This window comes from Sander vitreus, chromosome 9 (genome assembly GCF_031162955.1).
Source record: "Sander vitreus isolate 19-12246 chromosome 9, sanVit1, whole genome shotgun sequence".
Classification (NCBI taxonomy): domain Eukaryota; kingdom Metazoa; phylum Chordata; class Actinopteri; order Perciformes; family Percidae; genus Sander; species Sander vitreus.
In genome coordinates this window covers 23460120-23482184 of record NC_135863.1, presented here as the reverse complement: position 1 = coordinate 23482184, position 22065 = coordinate 23460120, and the positions used below count along the sequence as shown (strand labels likewise).

The 22065-nt window shown below is 38.8% G+C and overlaps 1 protein-coding gene across 1 annotated transcript; it reads right to left on the bottom strand.

Annotated features, from left to right (window-relative positions):
- Positions 1-11449: 11449 nt before the first annotated feature.
- LOC144522945 (claudin-18-like) lies at positions 11450-17011 on the bottom strand. Its single transcript, XM_078258190.1, has 5 exons — positions 16792-17011; positions 14231-14395; positions 14008-14146; positions 13121-13234; positions 11450-11591 (listed from the first exon to the last, which is right to left on the bottom strand). Exons 1-5 carry the CDS (start codon positions 17009-17011, stop codon positions 11450-11452), a joined length of 780 nt encoding a protein of 259 aa, XP_078114316.1.
- Positions 17012-22065: the final 5054 nt, after the last annotated feature.

The following is a 22065-nucleotide window of genomic DNA, read 5'->3' as shown; positions in this document are numbered from 1 at the left end:
GCGCTATTGCTGATGGCAGAGTCAATGCTTTTTGCAACCTCTGTAACAATCATGCTGTTCAAATCTTTTGAGCTGTCACAGTGGATAGGGTCCTTTACTTGCAGAACCTCAGCAAAAGTCTGACGAAGTGTGTCGCCGAGACTGGACCAAACATGCGCCTCAGACATTATTTGGCTATATTTCTGCTCTAGTGTGGCCAAAATGGATTTCGACACTAATGAAATTAGGTCCAAAATCATCTCCGCCAACAAGATTGATGTGGCATCATCCGCTGCACCTTGTATCACCAATCTTTGCTGTTCCATTGTCATCCTTTTGAAAAAGGACTCAATCACTGGACGAATATCTTCCACTCCGATCTTCGATATCTCCTTCGTCTGGGAACTTTCCATTTTGTTGATCGTATTAGATACTTTTTCTGAATTGTTTTTCAGAAACTGTTTTCTCAGAAGATTTTTCAGCAGATATGAGTAAACCATTGTGTAGAATGATTTCCCCCGATGCATGAATAGGCAAAATAGAAACGCTTGTCTTATAGGCAAAATGTCACGATGTCATTCACAGATGAAAGGCATAGATATGTGGATGAAAGGCATTATCACACCTGATGTCAGCTCAAAGGACTTGCCAGGTAAGCTCCGCCCCCAAACAGCTGCTGCAGTTTAGCAAACGTTGCTAGGCACCAGTGGCGTTCTCTGACAGCTCTTTTGTCGTTTTCAACTGGAGGCATTTAACTCTGTTTAAGTTTTCAAATCTATTAGCTACCGATATAAAATATCCCAACGACAGTTGTCATCTGCAAAAGCAGACTAAAATTATGTTTTTGTCTTCTTATGTAAAGGCCTACGAACCTGTCCAAAAGAAATTGTGCACGAGCCTTCACAGTCACGTCTTCTTATGTCTGACCTCAAAGAATCATTGGCTATGTCCGGAATCAGTCACTCACTCACTACTCCCTGCTCACTACATCGGGGAGTTCTAATTAGAGCACTAGGGAGCTCAGCGGTAAAATGAAAAAAAACACTTTCAGACACTACACTGTCATTTTCTCTGTGCCAACCATTACGTTATTGCTGTCATGCAAAATAAACATCCAATACCGTTGCTATGGTAGCGTTACCTTATTCTTCCAAAACAATAATCCAATCTACGATCCAAAAAACGAGATTCAATGAGATTCAATGGAATCACATTGCTAGGCCACAGCCTGGCCCCTTGTTAACTTCCTGTCAGTTGATGTCATTCAAATTCGCTAGGTGCACAACAATGGAATTAGAATTGAGCTGGACCACTTCCGGCCACTGCTTCCATTGATAGCGCTCTCTAGCTTACTTAACATACCATCCAGCGTACTGAAAAAAAACATGAGTCTTTTTGGTATTAAAGACGGTAAGCATTTGAAACTTCAGCACCAAGTAAAGAAGACTTCTCTTCACTGCTGTGTACCGCTGTGTACCAATTCATCGCGGCATAATTCCATTCTGAGTTTCCATCGTTTCCCTGTGGATGAAGAGGTGAATTCTGTGTGGACAGCAAAGATTCGGCGGGGGAACTTCTCCCTGACTGACAGTACTTGAGTTTGCAGTGTTCATACCTGGGGATTTTGTGGGACCGAGATGTTTAAAGAAGGGCGCAGTCCCTTGTCTGTTCGCCTGGAACAATTTTTCTCTTACGGCACCCAGGCTCAATGTCTGGCAACGTCACCCGAGACCTCTGACCCCAGAGTTACTGCTGGCAGACATGTCTGAAGAAAAGGACAGCGTTCAGCCTATGGAAGTCACCGTTACCGACCACGACTACTGTGTCACTCCCAACACCGCCGTGCTAGTTTATGAGCTGACGAGGGAAAACGAAAAATTCAGGGGGAAGATTGAGGAGCTGCGGTCTACTTTTAGAATCCAACGCATCGCTGGATCCGACGAGGATATTCTTTTTTATACAAGGTATGTTTATTATAATGTTTATTATACTGATTGCCCCATCTCCCTCTGTGTGTGTGTGTGTGTGTGTGTGTGTGTGTGTGTGTGTGTGTGTGTGTGTGTGTGTGTGTGTGTGTGTGTGTGTTCAATTGCCATGGCCCTTGTCTTGGACCAACTCTAACTATCAAATCTCCACAGATCTGTTAATGTTCATTTCTGTTTATTATCATTGTTTATTGTAATCCAAATGTGTTAATTGTGTTGTTATTTCATTTTATGTCAGATTTGCATCATACAAATCTTCCCTGGCCTTTTGGAAACAAGTGCAGCCAGCTGCAAACACAACATTTGTCAGAATCTACTCAGCCAATGCTGCCTCTGCCAATGCTGCCTCAGGTATCACCCCACACCGAGCTACAAAACTGCTACTCATTGATGAATTGCTGCTATTTCTGATGCATCTTTCTGTGGGCCTGCCTCTGAGGGATCTGGCCAATCGTTTTTCGATTCACCGGACCACCGTCAGCAGGATTATAACATCATGGACTCACTTTTTGTATCAACTGCTGGCTATGGCTGGATGTCAAAGCATACCTTCCACCAGAATGTGCTGCATTTCCTGACACACAAGTGATCCTGGACTGCACAGATATATTTTGTCAGACCCCCTCCTCTCTCCTTCTGCATAGCGAGGTTTATTCTTCGTATAAAACTAACTTCAAAGCTATGATTGGCATCGCATCCCATGGTCCCATCACCTTTGTTTCCCCGCTCTATGCAGGCTCAATGAGTGACAGGGACATTTTTAAATTGTCTGGTATAACCAAATGCCTCACACCAGAAATGGCCATTATGGTGGACAAAGGTTTTGTAGTGGACAAACTTGTCGCTGGAAAGGTTTACCGACCTGCCTTCCTGGTAACCCAAATGGCCAAAGAGGATGTCCAGCGCACTCAGTCCATTGCCCGCCTCAGAGTCCACATTGAGAGGTGCATCAGGAGGGTCAAGGAGAACAAACTGTTTGAAAAGGTCATACCTCTGTCCATCTCTGGTTCTATTGACCAGCTGTTTTCAGTTGCTTGCGTCTTTGTAAATTACCAGTATGGGCCCCTTGTCAAGGCAGAGGCAAGCCAACGGTAATACATCTCTATTCAATACCAGACTGGCACCTGATAGACTTTAGACTTTTCTCTTTGGGCCTTGACACACTGTATTAACTGTACTGTTTTGTAACCTGTGATATACCTTTCAGTAAATTTTTAGATGTTTACTTGATGTTTACCTTGAATTTTATTGCCTCTTATACAGTGGCTGGGCCACAAATACATCAGACATTTTCATAAATAAATAGTTGCATTTGTAAATGAGCTAAACACCCAACAGTAACATGTATAGGTTTGTAGTGATAACTATATGCACAAGCATGCTACAGGCATGTATATTTTAGTTATGTTTGTACATACACAACTGTATGACTTAAGTCAGTACTGGATAAACATGAACAGAGAACTGTTGACATTTAACTGCACACAGAAATAGTCTTTGAGCTGAACACTTAACAATAACAAGGCACCCTGTATAGGGTTGTAATGACAAATATATACTTTACATAAACAAAGGGCACCTTGTATAGGTTTTTAATGATAACTATATACATAATAAACATGAAACTATTTACAGACACATGCATGTGTACTTGAGATGAGAACAATTTTACACAAACACGTACCTAGGGAGAATGGGGTGATTCAAGTTTTCATGGAACATGATAAGTAAAAGTTGAAAAATAAAAAATCCCCCTTCTCCTTGATGACTGTAGCCACCTCTGGGTCCTTGTAGATCCTTTCAATGACCATGTCCTCCTTTGCAAAAACAACAAAGTGACACCAGTCCATACCTGTCAGCAGGAGTTGCCCTTGGAGCTGCCAGTAGTAGATGCGTTGCTTTTTCAGCTTCATGGAGTCATTGTGGAGCTTCAGGTATTTGCAGTCAACATAACTCTTGACATTGGGGCATTTACCTCCAACAGGCCAAAGGGTGGGTTGTCTGTGGGGTCAAAAACAACACCATCGGGAGAAGATCCTAACCAGGGGGCATCAGGGTGTATGACAAAGCCACAAGGCCAGTAGCTGTTGTTCTTCACTTTATAGTACTCTTGAATGGCCTGTGGCTCCAATGCCAGACCTCTTTTGCCCTCCTGAACTTTGCCCAAAGCTGACTCGACCAGCAAGACATCAGCACTGATGGACATGGTGGTAATAAGGGGTGCTATGTCAGGTGAAAAGCCTTCATATGCTTCTGTCACTTTCAAAACATCAGGATCAGGCATATCCCCCCCGCATCGCCTTGTAGAGAGTGCTCCTATGCAGAATTTTATATCACAATTCAAATTAGTAAAGATGTACCTAAACATATCTGTGTGACAAGCTATCCGCTCGTGCTCCAGGAAAGTGAAGAAAACGTTTGTTTGTATAACACAGTCTCCCCCCCCCCCCCAACGCTGCTGTACAGACCGTGCTGCGCGACGTCATTTTTTTCCTTAACCTTTATTGTTCGACCGTTTAGTTTTATTCACAGTTTTTTAATATCCAATATCCAATGCTGTCCAAATTGCTCCAAATGTTCCAAAATCGAGTTCATTGGTTACCCAGGAAACCAAGTGCGAAGTAGATTGGACGAACGGTTCATGAGATATTTCAAAGACAGACGCATATACATACATACACACATACACTCACACATACAGAGGACTTAAGATTTATTAGATAGATTAAGCAAAAGAGAGAAGTAAAGGCTGTCTTCTGTGGATAGTAGGGTTAGAAGAAGTCTAAGCAGTAAAGTATCATCACAATTGCACATCTGTGCCATTTATTTAAATTTTGGGTATTTTTTTTTAAAGGTTTCATTTCAGTCTGGTTTATTTGCATGGTTCAATTAATGATTACAACTCATAAATCCAAAAAGTTGTGATATAATTGCAGTGGCACATTCCCTGTTTTGCTCAGCAGACCCTGTGTCCCTGGACCCAAACACTTGACTTAGAAGCGGTTTGTAGTTTTACCTTTATCTAATAAAGTGATGACACAAGACTTTGTCAAATAAGTTAGAGGATATAAACCCACTAAGGGTTGTAGTGAGGTGCTGATCACTGGATCCATTCTGATCTGAAGAAAGCCTAAGGGCCGAACCGTTGTCAGAATAAAGATATGCAGAGTGTGTGACACGGTTTACCTATTTAACTCTGATTCTCTGGCAACATGGTGAGGTATTTCATACAATAAAGCAGCTGATGACCCAAACCTTAAATGTCAAATTACCAGCGAAGACCACTAAGAGGAAGCAGAGATACAATCTACACAACTGATAGTATGCTATATCAAATAAGTTTGCTTCCTCATCCGCTTTGAGGAGGGAAGTGTGTTGAGATACCGAACAATATTACCAGAAAAGTGTGGATGTATCAGGTAACCACAAGTTCTCTTCTCATTTATTTTCTAGATCTCAGTTTTTGATAGGCTCTGCTTTATGAACACAATAGGTCAAACTGTACAAAAGGTCATTGGATGTGTCAGAATGATCATGGAAAAAGTCATTTGCACTGAAAATCGGTACTAATAATGTCACTCTCTGGCCATATATGTAATGAGCTCTAAGGCCCAACATAGAGGAAAGTATGGGACATTTCGTGCCATATCTTAAAATGTTCAACATCAAGTGATCCATTACAAATTTACTCATGGTTTTAATTCCAGCTTTGCCTTACACCTACAGTATCGAGCTCCTGTGTAATAATGTGGCGATGGGAGCATACTTACAACATAGCTTAGCTTCCACCCACAGCTTCATTGTTTTTCAGAGCTATGAACTGAACCCAACTTTTTCTTACCTTTTTGTATTTACAAATGTTCCATTGCTGTTTTGTTTTTTTCTTTTTTTCTTTATGTTATTTTATTTAATTCTTCCTCTGTTTAATTATATTCATGGTACCTTGCACACTTGATTATGTATCTTTAAGGCATACTGTTTCTGCCTTCCCTGCTCTACTTTTAAAGCACTTTGGGTCAACTGTTGTTCGTTTAAATGTGCCATACAAATAAAATTGACTTGACTTGACTATACTTAGCGTCAGGCTTCTGTTCGGCCTGGGCTGGAACACATCTGTTGTCTGATCTCGAGTCATTTTCCATTGACAACAACACCTGTCACTGTAACTCCACTCTAATCCTGTGTCACTTTAACCTGTTTCATGCAGCTAAGAACGATGCTTAGCTACTGGAGGTATGGTAAGAATTGGGAGAGACTGAGGCAAAGGTTAAAATACAACAGTCTACAGCTCTTTGTCGTTGGAAGTGCTGTTGCATAACTGACATATACTGTAACAACCAAACAAGTAGTAGTATTAGCAACAGTCCAGAGACATATCTAAATCTAACTTTGAGGAAATCTGAAGCCTTATCAGCCATTATATAAGACGTTATTGCTAATTTTAACTTAAAGGACAGCGAAACAAGCTAATTAACTAGTTAACAGGGCAATTGTCCAGCTTGTATTTACCTTCACAAAAGTGCTTGTTTTGCCACTGACAGGCTCAGATTATTATTCTATATAAGTGTCTGACAACATTATGGAAAGGATCCCTTCAGAGATAGACCTTTAAAACCTCTTTGAGACCTGTTCTGTTTAACCAGAAACAGATCTGAAGTAGCTAGCGCTAAACCCACCAGACTCCATTTAAAAAAGCAATACCTTTAGTGTGTATGGAGCCAACATATTTTTTACATGTAAATCGGTAAACTATGTGTATATTTGTGTGAGTTGTGATTGTTGGAGAAGTGGAAAGACGACCCAAAACAGCTTTTCATAGTTTTATTTTGTTTCTGTCGACTTTGAATGAAGTGTATTTTACGATGCTAAAATGACTGTTTATTTACATGGAGTCTGGTGGGTTTAGCGAATGCAATTTCGCAGATATTTTTATGTTTAAAAAAAGGATCTTACTCTTTAACAGAAAGGTCAACCTCCTTGGAAATCCTGTCCATAATGCTGTCAGACACTTAGAATATTAATCTGAGCTTGTCAGTGGCAAAACGAGCAATTTTGTGGTTAATACAAGCTGGACAATTGCCCTATTAACTTACATCGTAGCTTGTTTCGCCGCTGCCGACTGCAGCGATCTCGCTTAATACTGGACCAATTTCAAACATTGTTCTTCCCATCAGTCACTTAGACACAAACACATAGGAAAATAGGGTCCAGGTTGAAAAAAAACAGTAGTTACCCTTTAACTGCTAGTAATATCTGAGTTTTGATCTAATTACAGTAGGCTATAATTTGCAGCTAATTTGTAAATTACAGGTTTACCAACATGTTTGTAATGTACAGTTTGAAGTCATTGTCTTGTCATAATCTCACAACAAGTTGCTTCAACCCAACGGTCTTTATGTACTGTATGTAAATGAGAAATCTGCCTCTTATTATTTGGGGCTAATCTTGTAAGTGGTGGTGATCAGGCTGCCAGGTTTAGGCAAGTTCATTACACCAAAAACGTTACTTCAATATATTTTATTGGAGTACAAAGATGGTTTTAATTTTGCACTTGTATGTCAAGATGAACACAAAGTCAAAGTGGGTGATCTGTAAAAGGGCGTGGTGGATATATGAAGAAGGGCATCGGGGATCTGATGCATCTCTTCTTACAGAGTTCTGCGTCACATGTTCCACTAACAGTAAATCACTGAATCACATGTCCCGCTTCACTAACAGAGCAGTGATGCATGTCTCAGCCAGTAGGTGGTGCCAGAGTTCCAACGATGAGGATATACTTGTTGGATCTACATAGTCCAACCTTAGCAAAAACCAAGAAAAAGTGCTTTTTTTTTTTTCATCTGAGGAAAATGGAACTTAAAGTGGCAAACCCAGGTTTAGTTAAATCTCCATGTAGTATAAAAAAGATCAGTTCAACTTCTTTCTGCAATTAATACATATGCTGCTGAATCTCTTTTTGGCACCATCTTTCCTAATCGTTTTTTTTTAAAGAAGTGCTCAGATAAAAATCACACTGCAATTAAATTTTTTAGAAACAAGGAACATTTAAAGGCGATTGACTGTATGATCGCTATTGTACCCACTTTGTTGTTGAGCTAAAAGCAGCGTCATGGCTAAGTGATGATTCGATCATTACTTGTATGACAGAAGAGACCATTAGAAACCACCCAAAATCTTGTGTTTTTGAGATATGAAAGTCAAATTGCTTATCAACCTATTGTATTTTTGTTAGTTAATACTTGAAGAACTGTATGACATAAGATATACATTAACATAAAATACAGTTACCTAATAATAGGGTTAGGTTTAAGAAACACTACAAACATGGTAAGTTGATGAAAAGATGTAACTAGCAGTCCACCATTAATAGTGGTGGAATGTAACTAAGTACATTTACTGAAGTACTGTACTTAAGTACAAATTTGAGGTACTTGTACTTTACTTTTCTTTTCTTTTCTTTTCATGCCACTTTCAAGTTTATAAAATATGACGTTTTATTATAAATTAAACTACCCAACAATATATAGCCCTACAAGTACAGCTGAAATGATTAGCTGAAAAATCACTTACTGTATTTGATTGACAGAACTGTTTGGATTGTCTAAAATGTGATTTTTCTGCATTGAGTACTTTTAATTTAAATACTTTTAGTACATGTTCCTGATGATACTTGCACACTTTTACTTAAGCTACATTTTCAATGCAGGACTTTTACTTGAAATAGAGTATTCTTACAGTGTGGTACTAGTACATTTATGAATTGAGGATCTGAGTACTTCTTACACCACTGACCATTCAAATCCAATCCTCTTGGTAACTAGATTTAAGTCTGGACTCTAGACGACTGTTCTTATTGATACATCCATCCCAGGTGGAACAACTCATGTCCATAACAGGGCAGGTAGTTCTCATCAAATGCTTTGTATCAGATCTTTCACAATCTGCAATGCATTAGAAAATATCTAGTCTATATCGATGATGTTACATTCCGGAGTTTCAGCCGGATGTCCATTACCTTCCTCTATTTTTGTGCTGGAATTTTAAAATCCGGTGGATTTATGAGGTCTATGGTTTAACTGCTCCTCAGATCTCTGCAGGGTGAAGTTCCCTCCCGAGGCTATTTTGCAGAGGCACCGTTGCTCCGTCCGGCGCTTAGCAATTAGCGATTGGTTTAAAGAAATGCCAATAAACCAGAGCACGTTTTTCTCCCATCCCAGAATGCTGTATAGACTAGCAAGAACTTCCTCAGCAGCTCTGTGGAGGAAGGTCCGGCAATGCGAGACTAAGAAAATATCTAAAGAACTTGTACATAAGTGTTACAACAATCTGCCTTCACCCGAACCCTCGATCCACGAGCCATACTGGAGATATTAGACTATGTTCACTGCCAGCCGAGTCACGCCTCCTCTAACATGGAGGACACTCTGGAAAGACTAAGTAGAAAAGGAGCTTAAAAAAAGGTTTGTCATTGTTTTAATGAAGAGCCAATACTTTGCTATAATTTAATTAGAACAATGAATGACTCACTTTAAGTGCATTTATTGTGTTATCAAGAAATGTGATTTCATGCAAATCATCTAAACCCTTTTCTAGCCGTTCCCTGGGAAATAAAGACACATCCCAGAGGAGTGTGTTGCCTTGGTATCAAAAACAAGGAGGAGTTTGAAGAGCCAACATTTTCTTTTTTCTAAATTTTTTCATTATTTTTATGTTATGGTATTATTTAATTAATTTCTTATTTTATTCACTTTCTTATTATTTTGTCACTATAAAATATACAAACACTTTAGGAATACTATAAGTAGGGACAATATCATATAAGCAAATGTAAATGTACGTTAATTTCTGCATTCCTGCAATAAAGTAGACTCTTATTTAAAAAAAAAGGCCAGTCCAGATACATACAGCGCACAGCATCTGACCATTGAACAAGGCTTACATCAAAGATGCAGTGTCTGTTTGAGGGGAACCATTTACTTTATTCAATTACCCTGAAACAATGTGACAATTATTTTATTTATCATGCGGTGCTGGAGGGCTGGAGATAACAGCTAAGTGCCATGGATACACTGATGACCTCTGCATTTTTTATTGATAACACTAATAGGTTAAACAACAACAACACAATAATCAAAATAATAATCAACGGTTTTGAATTGTGCACAGTGTAATGAGAATGCGTTGGTGTATGCATGTCTTCACAAACCTTGTACCACCTTGTCCTGAACCGTGTTTCAGAAAATGAAAAAAGGCTAATTTAAAAACATTTTATTGAGCTATTTATCTTGGACCAAATCAGGCAAAATCGCTTTGTCACTGGTTAAATATTTGTAAAAAATTGGGTGACCAATGGCATTGATTTATTATAAAAAATGTAAATGACGAAATATGGCGACATGATGTTCCTGTCCAACGGTATATTAGTTATTTTAGGAATGTAACTTTTAAAAAGTGTAACTACACCTAGCCTATAAAAACATATTACGTAATACATAGGCTATTAGGCTACACAATCTTTGATATCAGCATCGGGTTGCAGGTGCTATTCATAAATCCAACACTAAGTTTGTGCTTAAAGTTGTTCCTAAGTCCTTAGGAACAGCTAGTGATTTAGTAAATTGGGTGGCACCATTTAACTTAAAGACATGACGTAGCTAGTCAAGACGTTATTCTGTAAATCAATGGCTACAATACAAAATTCCCAGACAATCCTTTGTTAGTGTAAGTACGACTTTGATTTATTTATATGTACGTTTGTACATGTTGATATGGAGACATATGCTTATATCCGATTAAGCTAGCCTAAACAATGTTATTTGGTCATTTAAGCTAACGGTATTGGCATAATGATTTATAATTTGAGCTATGTTGGGTTCATTTTTGTAAAATGTATTTTCACAAAAGTTTACATCATTATTAAATAGCATTTTGATCAAATGCAGGTAGGATGTATTGACCATATTATTTGTATTACCACTTTTCCACTTAAATGGGTGCTATATTAGCAAGCTAACGTTCATTTAGTTGTTGGTTCAGTTAGCTACGCAACAGCCACACCTGGCAATTACTGGGCCTAATATTTAGTAACAACTAATCTCTAGATGAGAAATAGTTTGTGTGGTGGGAATCTTTTTAATTTAGTGATGTATAATCTCCACTTAGTTAACACTTGGCTACATTTAAACCTACAGTACAAAAAGCTAGTAACGGCTCCAGGTTTGCAATTAGTCTGTCATGATCTTTATTTTGTGTCACGTGTCAAAAATGTCACAAAACAAATCACAAAACAGCATGTGACAGGATTACATGATGTTATTTAAAACACAATTAAAAAATACCTTAAATGTTTTGCAGTTCAGCCAAATTATAGTAGAAAGAAACAAGAAAATAGTCTCGCCTCATGAACACGGGTAAAAGACAAGAGAAAAACATCATCACAGAGCAGTAGAATATAAAAGAGAGGTATCTATAGGAGTGAAATGATTCTACACGTAGTCAAATCTCTGGTTGGACTGCCTTCCCTCCACACTCTGGGCCTTGTAGGAGTCATTGATGGCGGGACGGGGTCTGGTGTCTGACTTGTAGATAGTGTGGTGAGAAGCAGCTTTGTAGGCCATCCCGTCGTACCTGAAGAATATAAAAAAAAAAATATATATATATATATATATATATATATAAAATTTGCGACTTTAAGAGTCGAAGCATTAAGAGTCCAGTTTGACGTGTTTTAAGATGCCGGAGTGAATTATAGCATCCAGATCAACCCGTTCTCACTCTGAACTCGTAAAATACTGATGCTTCGTCAGTGGCTTTAAGCATCAGATACACGCAAAAATCACCCATTTGCATCTGTTTGGGACGCAACGGGCATAGCATCAACTTGGCCACGGCGCTGTAAGATGACGTAGTATGAAGAGTGAAAATGGTAGCGAGTAGTATGAAAGACCGAAAATCCACGTAAGGAGGTTGGTTGGGGTGGTGGATGGGTCAAACAACACAGGACTTTGACCCAGGAGACCTGGGTTTGTGTTCTGTATATAACGTACATTTTATAACCCCACCCACCATCTTTTCCTAAACCTACAGTAACTGTACTGTTCTTGTACCGCGTGTCACTGAAACGTACATTTTATAACCCCACCCACGATCTTTTCCTACACTTAACTGTCCCGTTCTTGTGCTGCATGTCAGTCAGTACGTCCCGACCCAGAGCGCCAAAAGTGACGTCAAGAGTCTCGACGCTAAAGGAGACTTTTAACGTGAATAACAAACACCAAAGGCATATGACCATGCGTCCGTATTTTACGCGATGGGAGAGTGTTGCCTGTTCTTGTCCCTAAAACGTAAATTTTGTAACCCCACCCACGATCTTTACAAAACCTAACTGTCCCTTTCTTGTGTTGCATGTCAGTTAAACGTAGGTCCTGACCCAGAGCGTCAAAACGTGAAGCCGAGAGTCCTGACCAAGTGCGCTAAACATGACACTAAAGGAGACTTTTTGCGTCATTAACAAACGCCAAAGGCACCTGACCAAGCGTCGTTTTTTGACGCGATGGGAGTGAGAACGTGTTGGCCAGACTCACATTAACACCATCTCCTCATCAGTCTCTGGATATCCCATCACTCATGAATATTAAAACCATAGTTGCAACACTGCATTATACAGTAAATGCAGAAAAGAAAAAAACATACACATACCAAATGACTTGCATTTAGATTTTGCTGGGTATGTGTCCTTAACTTTCAAAAGAACTAAGATTTTTACTGCCCCACAGCTGTAAAGATGTACAGAGTACATCCAATTCAATTCAATTTTATTTAGTGTCAAATCATAACAGACGCTATCTCAGGATACTTTACAGATAGATTAGGTCTAGCCCACATTCTAATTTACAAAGACCCAACAATTCCGCAGGGGTGCTGTATATTTTTGTTCACCTTTATCAGAAGCCAGGACTCATTTTACAGCAGTGAGCATACAATCTGCACTAGTATTTTGCATGTAGCACCTGCTCCCTAGAAATTTCCTTTGGATCTCTGCTGCATTTAGCTGCTGACTCATCTGTTACTTTACTGTAGAGAAGTTCTGTTTAAGTTGCTGCCATCCCCAGCAGTTCTGTTAAAGGTCAGAAAAGGTGTCAGATGATAGAACCTACGCTGTGTTTCTATCTGGAGTCATTCCACGGCAGGCCAGACACATCATGACGCCTCCAACGACCAAGACAGCTCCACCGATCCAGCCCACGAAAAGAGCAGGGCCAAAAGTGTACCTGAAAGAAGATAATGGTTACAGTAAAACAAGACTGTCCTCCCCCGAAAGACCCTCCCATATGTTGTTTGCAATTACAACCCATATTTACGTTTATAGTGGCTGTAGTTATTATGACGGAAGCAAAGCAGGACGTAAAGTGACAAAGTATAAGAGCGCCACATTTCTGCATAAGGGGGCAGGTTGGGGTGGTAAATGGGTCAAACAAACACAGGACTTACACCCAGGAGAGTGGAGTTTGAGTCTTGTTTAAAAATAAAAGTGAACGGCAAGTTTGTTTTTGTTTTTACTTAACGAATGTGACGTGCAGCGTCACATGCATAATCGGGATTGAAGTAACATTAGATATTGAATGATGATCTTTTCTAAGCTTAACTAAGTACTTTTGGTGCCTTAACATAACCAAGTACTTTTCGTGGCCAAACATAACCAAACTGCAACTGTGACTGCGACTTTTTTGCTGACTTTTGTAGGGCTTTTTGTTGACAAAAATGCACCAAAAAGCTACTAAAATGTCCAAAAAAGAGACATGCAGTAATACAGTCAAAGATATTTGACTTTTTCAATTAAACAAAAGCATGTCAATAAACTTTGCATGTCTGGCCCTTGAGGTGATTCTCTTTTCCCGTGTGTTTCCCTTAGTAAAATTGTGTTTGACACCCCTGTATTAGAGGGTAGCAACAAACGGCCCATATTGTCGTATGGTATGGAGGACTTGTTGAGTAAAACGGAAAGTGCTGTAGCAGATAAAACGTCATCTTAATTTGACTTTACCTTGGAGTCAGATTTCCTGAGAGTCCACCAATACCCGCTCCTCCAAACGAGTTGTACCCACCATCGGCGAAGGTTGTGAACCGAAATCTTTGCACAATCAAGTTAGCAAAGGCCGACACCCCAGCAATGCCACACACACCTACAAATTAAGACCAAACAATGGAATTAGTGCGCAATGGTTTAGCTGTAATAACAGAACTAGACATTGTGTACATTACCGCACCTGCAAGAAGAAACATGATTCCAGAAGTCAGAGTCATTGTGGCTTTGATGTTGTCCTCCATGTTCCCCATTTTCAAGCATTTCATTGAAAAGATGCCGATCAGGCAGCCGATGGCTCCGAGAACAATACCAACAATCATCAGGGCCCGCACTGCTTGGAGCAGAGCTGAAAGGCAAAGGTACACCATTCAGAACAGTTCTCATCACATTAGTTTCTCATGAAATGGATTTGCAAGCTGTCAATGTAGAGTGGGGGAAAAATAACATAAGTGCATTTACTCAAGAACCGTATTATTTTTAAGGAACTTTGCTTCACTTCAGAGGGAAATCTTTTTACTCCACTACATTCATTTGACAGTTACTAACTGCTTTGCAGGTTAAGATTTTTATATCAAACAGAGCCATAATATTATACAGTTAAAAAAATGTATAAAACAATACTTGACCAATATAGAAAGGAAGGGACCTAAACATAGGAAATAAATGGTAATGTAAGTGTATTGTTGTATGTTGTGTATTGTGTAAGTTAATGGATGACCAAAAATTTCGTATACACATATCATTTATTTATTATTATTTATTTATTTATTTTATTTAAGCATCATGTTCCACCTGATCCTCCTCGAACTTATCCTTTTTTTTTTTCTTTGATAAATTCTGATTGATTTGTTTACGTTTGTGTTTCTTGTTTTTTTATTTTGTTTTGTTTCTACAACATGCTCTTGATGGTTCAAGATAAATAAAAAATATGCAAAAGCATATGATCAATAAATGAATGATGATGCATTTTTACACATAAACTTCTCCCACCACTGCCAATGTATTTAAAATTATTAAAAAATTATATATTACAACTAAAATATTACTATAAAGTAAATTACTTAAGGGGAGCTAAAATGTCTTAAGGTACATTAACTATTTGTGAAAGTGTTGGGTTGAAATGTCTTAAAATGTCTTTTTTTCAGTAATGACAAATAATAACATTATACTCATGCACATTAATATCAACAATATACTTTAAAGGAGATGTCTTTACAAATTTAAAAAAATTGAAGTAACAAGTAAACGAAGAACAAAAAAAAAACAGTTTTTTTCCCCCAGCAGCAGCGATATAAAATCTTATAAATCAAGGCACCATGTAAAACATCTTTCAACGGCCTGAGATATTACCTGTATTATTCTAGACTTAAGCCTTTAAGACCTTATGTACAATATGCTCTACACTACATTCAGCTGTTAAGTACAGAGTGTGGAAATGTACTTTACATTGTGTGACACTCCGGTAAAGCTTGTGCTTGCTCAGCTAAGCTTCGGATGTCTCATCGAATTTCCATTTGATTCCCGGAGAGACACATCTTTTCTGCAGTCCACTGCATTTTTATGCAGGAGAGGGAAATGGAGAAAATCTGCCCTAAAACCTCCCGAATATTCTTAAAAGTACCTTCCAAGGTCCATTGGAAAATGTTCTCCTTAATCCAACAGAAACGTTCGATAAATGTCATTTTTCTCTCTAAGTGTGATTATCTTACCTGGTAATCCTAGTATGGTGAAATAAGGCCTGCACTCTGTCACACCGTATGATGTCCCCACACACGTCTTCCACAGCCCAGAATAGGTGTAAATACTGGTAACAACTGTAAATGATCGGTCTTGCAAGCTCCACATGTCAATTGCTGTCGCAGCTGATATTAGGAATTGCCCCAACATGGACAACATGAATCCTATTAACTGAATCATGGAGGCAGCCATTTTAGAAGTCTGATCAAACAAGCGAAGCTAGCACCAATATCATGGCGTCATGAAATGGCAGCGTCTGAACTCCGGTTTATCTTATGTAAGTTTCAACAAGGAACTTATCAGATCTAACCTAAAACACGAGTCCCAGTTTCGGGAAACACTGATGCCGCCCACACACACACACACACACACACACACACACACACACACACCCCCCCGCTTAGTAATGAAGGGTGGGGTTCGACCTTTCATCAATAAATTTCCCATCATTCTAAGGAAACAATTAGCTCACATGGTTCGGTATATTAGATATTATTTCTCTCATTGCATTCACTTTTTTTTTTTTTACCAATTACAATTCCCCCACAATAATTAACCAATATTCCAGTAGACTCACATAAGTAATAGAATATTAAATGCAGCCATATTTTCCCTTTTTACTTTAAACTCTTTAGATCTGGTAACATAGTATATATATATATATATATATATATATATAGTATATGAGGGGTGGGAAAAATAACAAGCTTTGGTATCATCCTGCTCCTTTTCGGACAGATTGAACATATTATTTGTAAAACTTTATAGATATCGTTTTTCCTTTTGGTGTGTTGCCATGCACTTATTGTGTGTTTATATTTTATTTTATTGTTATTTTTTGTTCGAAATAAAAAATAGAGAACTAAAGAAATGATGATTTTCTGCGTTCAACCAGCAAACTATCAATCTTTTTTTAAATTATTATTATTATTCTAATTTTCTGGTTCCCTGAAGTATTATTTGTCCATGTTGCTTCTGTGTTGCCAATGACAAATACAAGCGTACCTGGCAGTCCCAGAATGGTGAAATACGGTCGGCACTCTGTGAAGCCAGAGCTCTGGCGGACGCATGAATTCCACAGGCCTGAGTAGGAGAAAATGGCCGTCACAGGGTTATCAAAGAGGTCTTCGGTTGCCCACTGGTCCATCCCCGTCGCTGCGATTATTCCTGCCACCCCTAACAAACTCAAAAGCAAGCCCATTACTTGACAGAGAGTGGCTGCCATGCTGCTGTCTTTTCTCTGCTGGCTGGGGACAGAAAAAAAGACTCAAAATTCTAGATTCAAAAGCTATTGGCCTCTCCTCAGAGGCTTGCTTGGCTCCTTGCGGCTGTGTGTTTGAATATGATATCGGCAGGTCTGAAGTCAAAAAGGACTTGACCAATGACCCTCCTTGTTTGCACACAGCCCAGTCATGTACAGAAGAAGTTGGGTGGAGTGTATTAGTGAAGATTAATGTTGCTTAGTATTTCTGGTCAGTAAAGACTGAACATGATGTGGTTCTTTAATTGCTAATTATTACTTGAATCATGTTTTTTTTTTTTTTTTTGCAAATTGCGTTTGTGAAAAGCCTAAAATTCAGTTGGTCGCTACCTACTTTTGATGGTATGATGATATGGGCCCTATTTTAACGATCTAAGCGCACAGCGCAGGTGCGTTAAGGGCGTGTACGAATCCGCTTTTGCAAGTTTAACGGCCGAAAAACTGGTCCGTGCGCCAGGCGCATGGTTCAAAAGGGTTGCTCTTAGTGTCTTCATTAATTCATAGGTGTGTTTTGGACATAACATGCAATAAACCAATCAGTGTCATCTCCCATTCCCTTTAAAAGCCAGGTGCGTTTATACCTTGGCTCATTGCTATTATGATGGCAGATTTGCACCGTAATATTTTTATTTTTAATCTTTTACTGTTAAAATAACAAAGAAATGCTGTGTTATTGACCTTAGACCAGGTTTTTGTTGGTCAATGGCGCAATCACTTTCCGCTGCCTCAAGATAGCAAAACGTCAAGAATGCACCTGAACACACCTCCCTGTAAGACCAGCACGTTCATGGGCACATAGATTGGCGCAGGTGCATTTGCTATCTAACTAAGGTGAAAGGTATAATTTTGGTTTCTTTGGCTTGGGGTTAGGGTGAATTGGACATAATTGTACCTCCCCCCTTGTGTTTGTGTGTGTGTGTGTGTGTGTGTGTGTGTGTGTGTGTGTGTGTGTGTGTGTATGCGTGTATGTGAGTATGGTTATTTATTTAGGGGCTTTGACAGAGCTGTTCTTAACTTTAGCAGCCATTCGTGTTTCTTTACCTCCTGACATTCAACATTCAGTCTTATATTTTAATGGTTGACAAAACCATGTACATCCAGCATACTGTATCCTGTTTACAGCTTATTGGCTGAGTCATATCCTAATTATGGAAAAACCAGGCAGGATACTCAGACTTACTCATGTAAATATTTTCTCCCATTTAAGGATGGTGTTGCTGTCACAATTCCAAGGTAACATTGAGCATTACACTGTTCTGATCCAGGATAAGAAGATGTATAAACACCCTGAAGTAAGGCATTGTACTATGAGCTTGAAACCACAAAAAAGTATGCTTGTATTTGGTTTTATCCATGCCTCTTGATGTCTTGATATACTAAACAGAGACATTCATGAAGTTTCTTTACAATACTAAGGCCTTTTAAGTGTTTTTGGTGTAATTATGTGCAGCTTAAACTAAAAATAAATTGTGTCTGAAGTTTATTTACTGGTTGAATATTGATCTACAGTATGTGTCAGCCAGGCTGTGTTAAGCGATACTAAATGACACTGTTGTTGGGGTGGGTGCTCTTTATCGTTGCACCAGTCAGACTAAAGTAAATACTGATATGATTGTAGTGAACTGAAACCAATTTGCCTGTGGCTGATATGTCGAGAACATGTGCGACATCAGGACTGTATCGAAACTAGGTTGGGGCCTTGTTCAGAGTAAAACACAGCCTGTATTATTCCCAGCTGGCATTTTAACGTTGAACTGTTACTGTTGAATCAATGTCAGGTGCCAATGTTGGATAACCACTGAATTTTGTTTAGATTTTGCAAATCTAATCAACATCATTCCAACGTCACGTTTGTCAACATAGGTGAATTCGCCAACATTGAATCAATATTGATTTTAGTTTAGATTTTGCAAATCCAATCAACGTTGAAATTTCAACGTCACTATAAAGTCGTGCTTTTCAACATAGTTTATTTTGTTAAACTGTTTTCACTAAAGTATTGATGTGTTCAACAGTAGCTTGAACTGGATACATAAACACTAAGTTTGCAGACACGCACAGTCAGCTAGGAAGAAGCCAATTGGTCAAAGCAAGACCAGGAAGAAGATTAATAAAGACATTTCACTGACGTAAGAAACATGCTTTATTACATGGCTGCAAGTGTGCCAACATTTCCCACAACATAATTTTACACGTGTCGAACTTTAACCTTTAGAAAAATGGCCCAAACATTGGGCAACATTGAACACGGCTGGTTAAATCTTCCCTTCTTGTTACTTCTTTCTGCCACCGCCACCCATCCTCTCTGGTGCATATTTCAAGTATTTGGCCATGTATTCGTCTACTTTTGTTGTAGTTTTATCAAATGAGCTCAAGACAGCGTCTGACGACGAGAAAAAAAAACAGATCAGTATTAGCAAACGCTAACCTCTCAAATTAAAATATTTTGCAAATATCAACTTTTGTGGCATTGCCAATGTTTCAAGTATATAAATTAGTATTTATCAACGTGCAAGGTCATTGATAATCATGTGCTTGGGCGAGCAACAAAAGGCAGTTGGTAGTAACCAGTGCTGCCGGTAGAGAAGTTAGTCTATAGCCCAGAATGAAGTATTATATATAATATTAGAGCATGCTCTGTAGAGTCCTCCAACTAAAATGATTTTTCTTATGAATTATTATTCTGCTTACTATATTCAATTATTTAAAACATTGTTACAAAACTACTATGTTAAAGCAAACTCACCAGAGATTATCTTGTAGAGACGGGTCTTCATGAAGGCAACCTTCCCACTTCTTCCTATGAGGCTCATTATGGCCATCATTTTATTTGTCATAGTTCTGCCATGGTAAAACAGATTTATATTAGAATATTATATTGCAATCAAGTTCATTATGAAAATGTAGCAGAGAGCAAGTAAGTGGGTGTGTGGGGACAGGTGCATGACAGTATATGACAGGGAACATAATCACTATAAACTAATGCAAAAAAGGAACATAAAGTTACTTACGCAGCCATTGACTTCTTTACATGGTCTGCAGCATAAACTCTGAAAAGGAGCAACAAGAAATTAAAAATATAACCCATAGGTGTGATTGGCAAAGGACAAAAAAGTCAGAAAATATACTGCACCCATGATGCTGTGACATTTTTTAGCATTTTTTTCAAATGCTATAAAATTGAATTAAACACCCAGTTTTACATTTTTTTTTAAATAAACCATTAAATGGCACTTTCTGGAGAGTTTTGTGCAAAGAAATGGAGAAATTGAGTCTTACATGATATGTGCAAAACTGCAAGGTTAAGAGCCTATACTTTGCATTGTTGTAGTATCAACAGGTATTAGGGCATTTAGCATTTACATTACTGTTAATCAGTCATCACTTGATTACACATTGCATTACCTTGTTATAATATAAATAATGTGCCACATGAAGAGACAGTGCAGCATATGACAGTAGCAACAGCTGGGTCTGTGGTGACCAGGTCCACCTCATACAAACTTCCTTCTCCCATTCTCTCTCTTTACTACCACACACACGCACACACGGTTGGTGGTTAAGCTAGCACACAACGGCGGTTCGCGGTTAAACTAGTCTGCCCGTACACACACACACACACACACACACACACACACACACACACACACACACACACACACACACACACACACACACACACACACACACACACACACACACACACACACACACACACAGAACAGCTGTTGGCGGTTAGCTAGCACACAACGGCGGTTCGCGGTTAAACTAGCTAGCTAGTCTGCCCATACACACAATATTAATTAACACAATACGTATTAATATATGGGCGAGAGTCAGGCACACTCAAAATTTATTTAGGAATTTTCTAGTTATAAAATGTGACTTCAAAAACTTTGCTTACTGTTTGAGCTGTTACCCCCAAATTCAGTCCGAACCGGTCCAGGTCAGAATCTGCCATAGAAATAGCTATCTGCTAGCCTGACGATGACGACACAGACCCACCTTGCGCATGCGCAAGCGGGTATTGTCTGGAACCGTCAGAGCCAATAGAATCCAGTTCTAGTCACCGCCTTTGTGTGATGGACAACCGCCGTCCTCCAATCAAGCCCTTGTATTCAGTGGTGTAGTCTACGTGATACGCAGGTATAGGCAATATACCCACTAAGAAAGCTCCAGAATTTCCATATACCCTCTTAAAAATGCCCAATGACATGCAACAACATACTTTCCATTATATTTTTGACATATTTAGAATTGTCACCTGTGTTTTTTTTTCTTCACATAGGCTAAATAAAAGGGATTTCTACTGTAAATTGGTGCATAAAAGTGTGTCAAAATACAGGAAATTAAGTCTTTGATGCTCAAAACTTCTCTGGGGGAAAAGGCACATTCTGGTCCATACAGTATAGGCCCATACATATACAGTACAGTATACCCACTACAATACATTAGACTACACCACTGCTTGTATTGAACGATGTTGCTCTCAAAGTACGCCGGGAGATGTAGACAGCGCTTTTATCACGACTCAACAAACGTTTAATTCAGAGTTGATCTTTCAACGTTGTATCATTATTCATGTATCAACACTTTTTCAACAGTTAATTGATCAGCATTGTTTGGATGTTGGAACGTTATTTTTCTACTGATAAATTTCAACAAAATGTTTAAAAGTCATGGTTGTAAAAATAATGTTGATTTGACGTACAACTCAAAAATTGTTGATATTTCTATGTTGAATCCGTAGTGAGTTAACAACACCACTTCAACTATTTGGTGTTCAACGTTGTTTTGACGTTTTGACGTTTTTTCATAAACTGACATTATTTCAACAACATTTAAACGTTTAATGTCAGTCGAATGCCAGCTGGGCAACGTAACGCATGCGCTTATGTGCGCGCACTCACATATCAAAAAAATGCATTGCCGATGGCGACACCAAATCCTCCCGGAGTTGTGCCTTTTGTCATTAGTTTTGCTTTCAATAACTTGTGTCAGTAAGCTAACAGCTACAT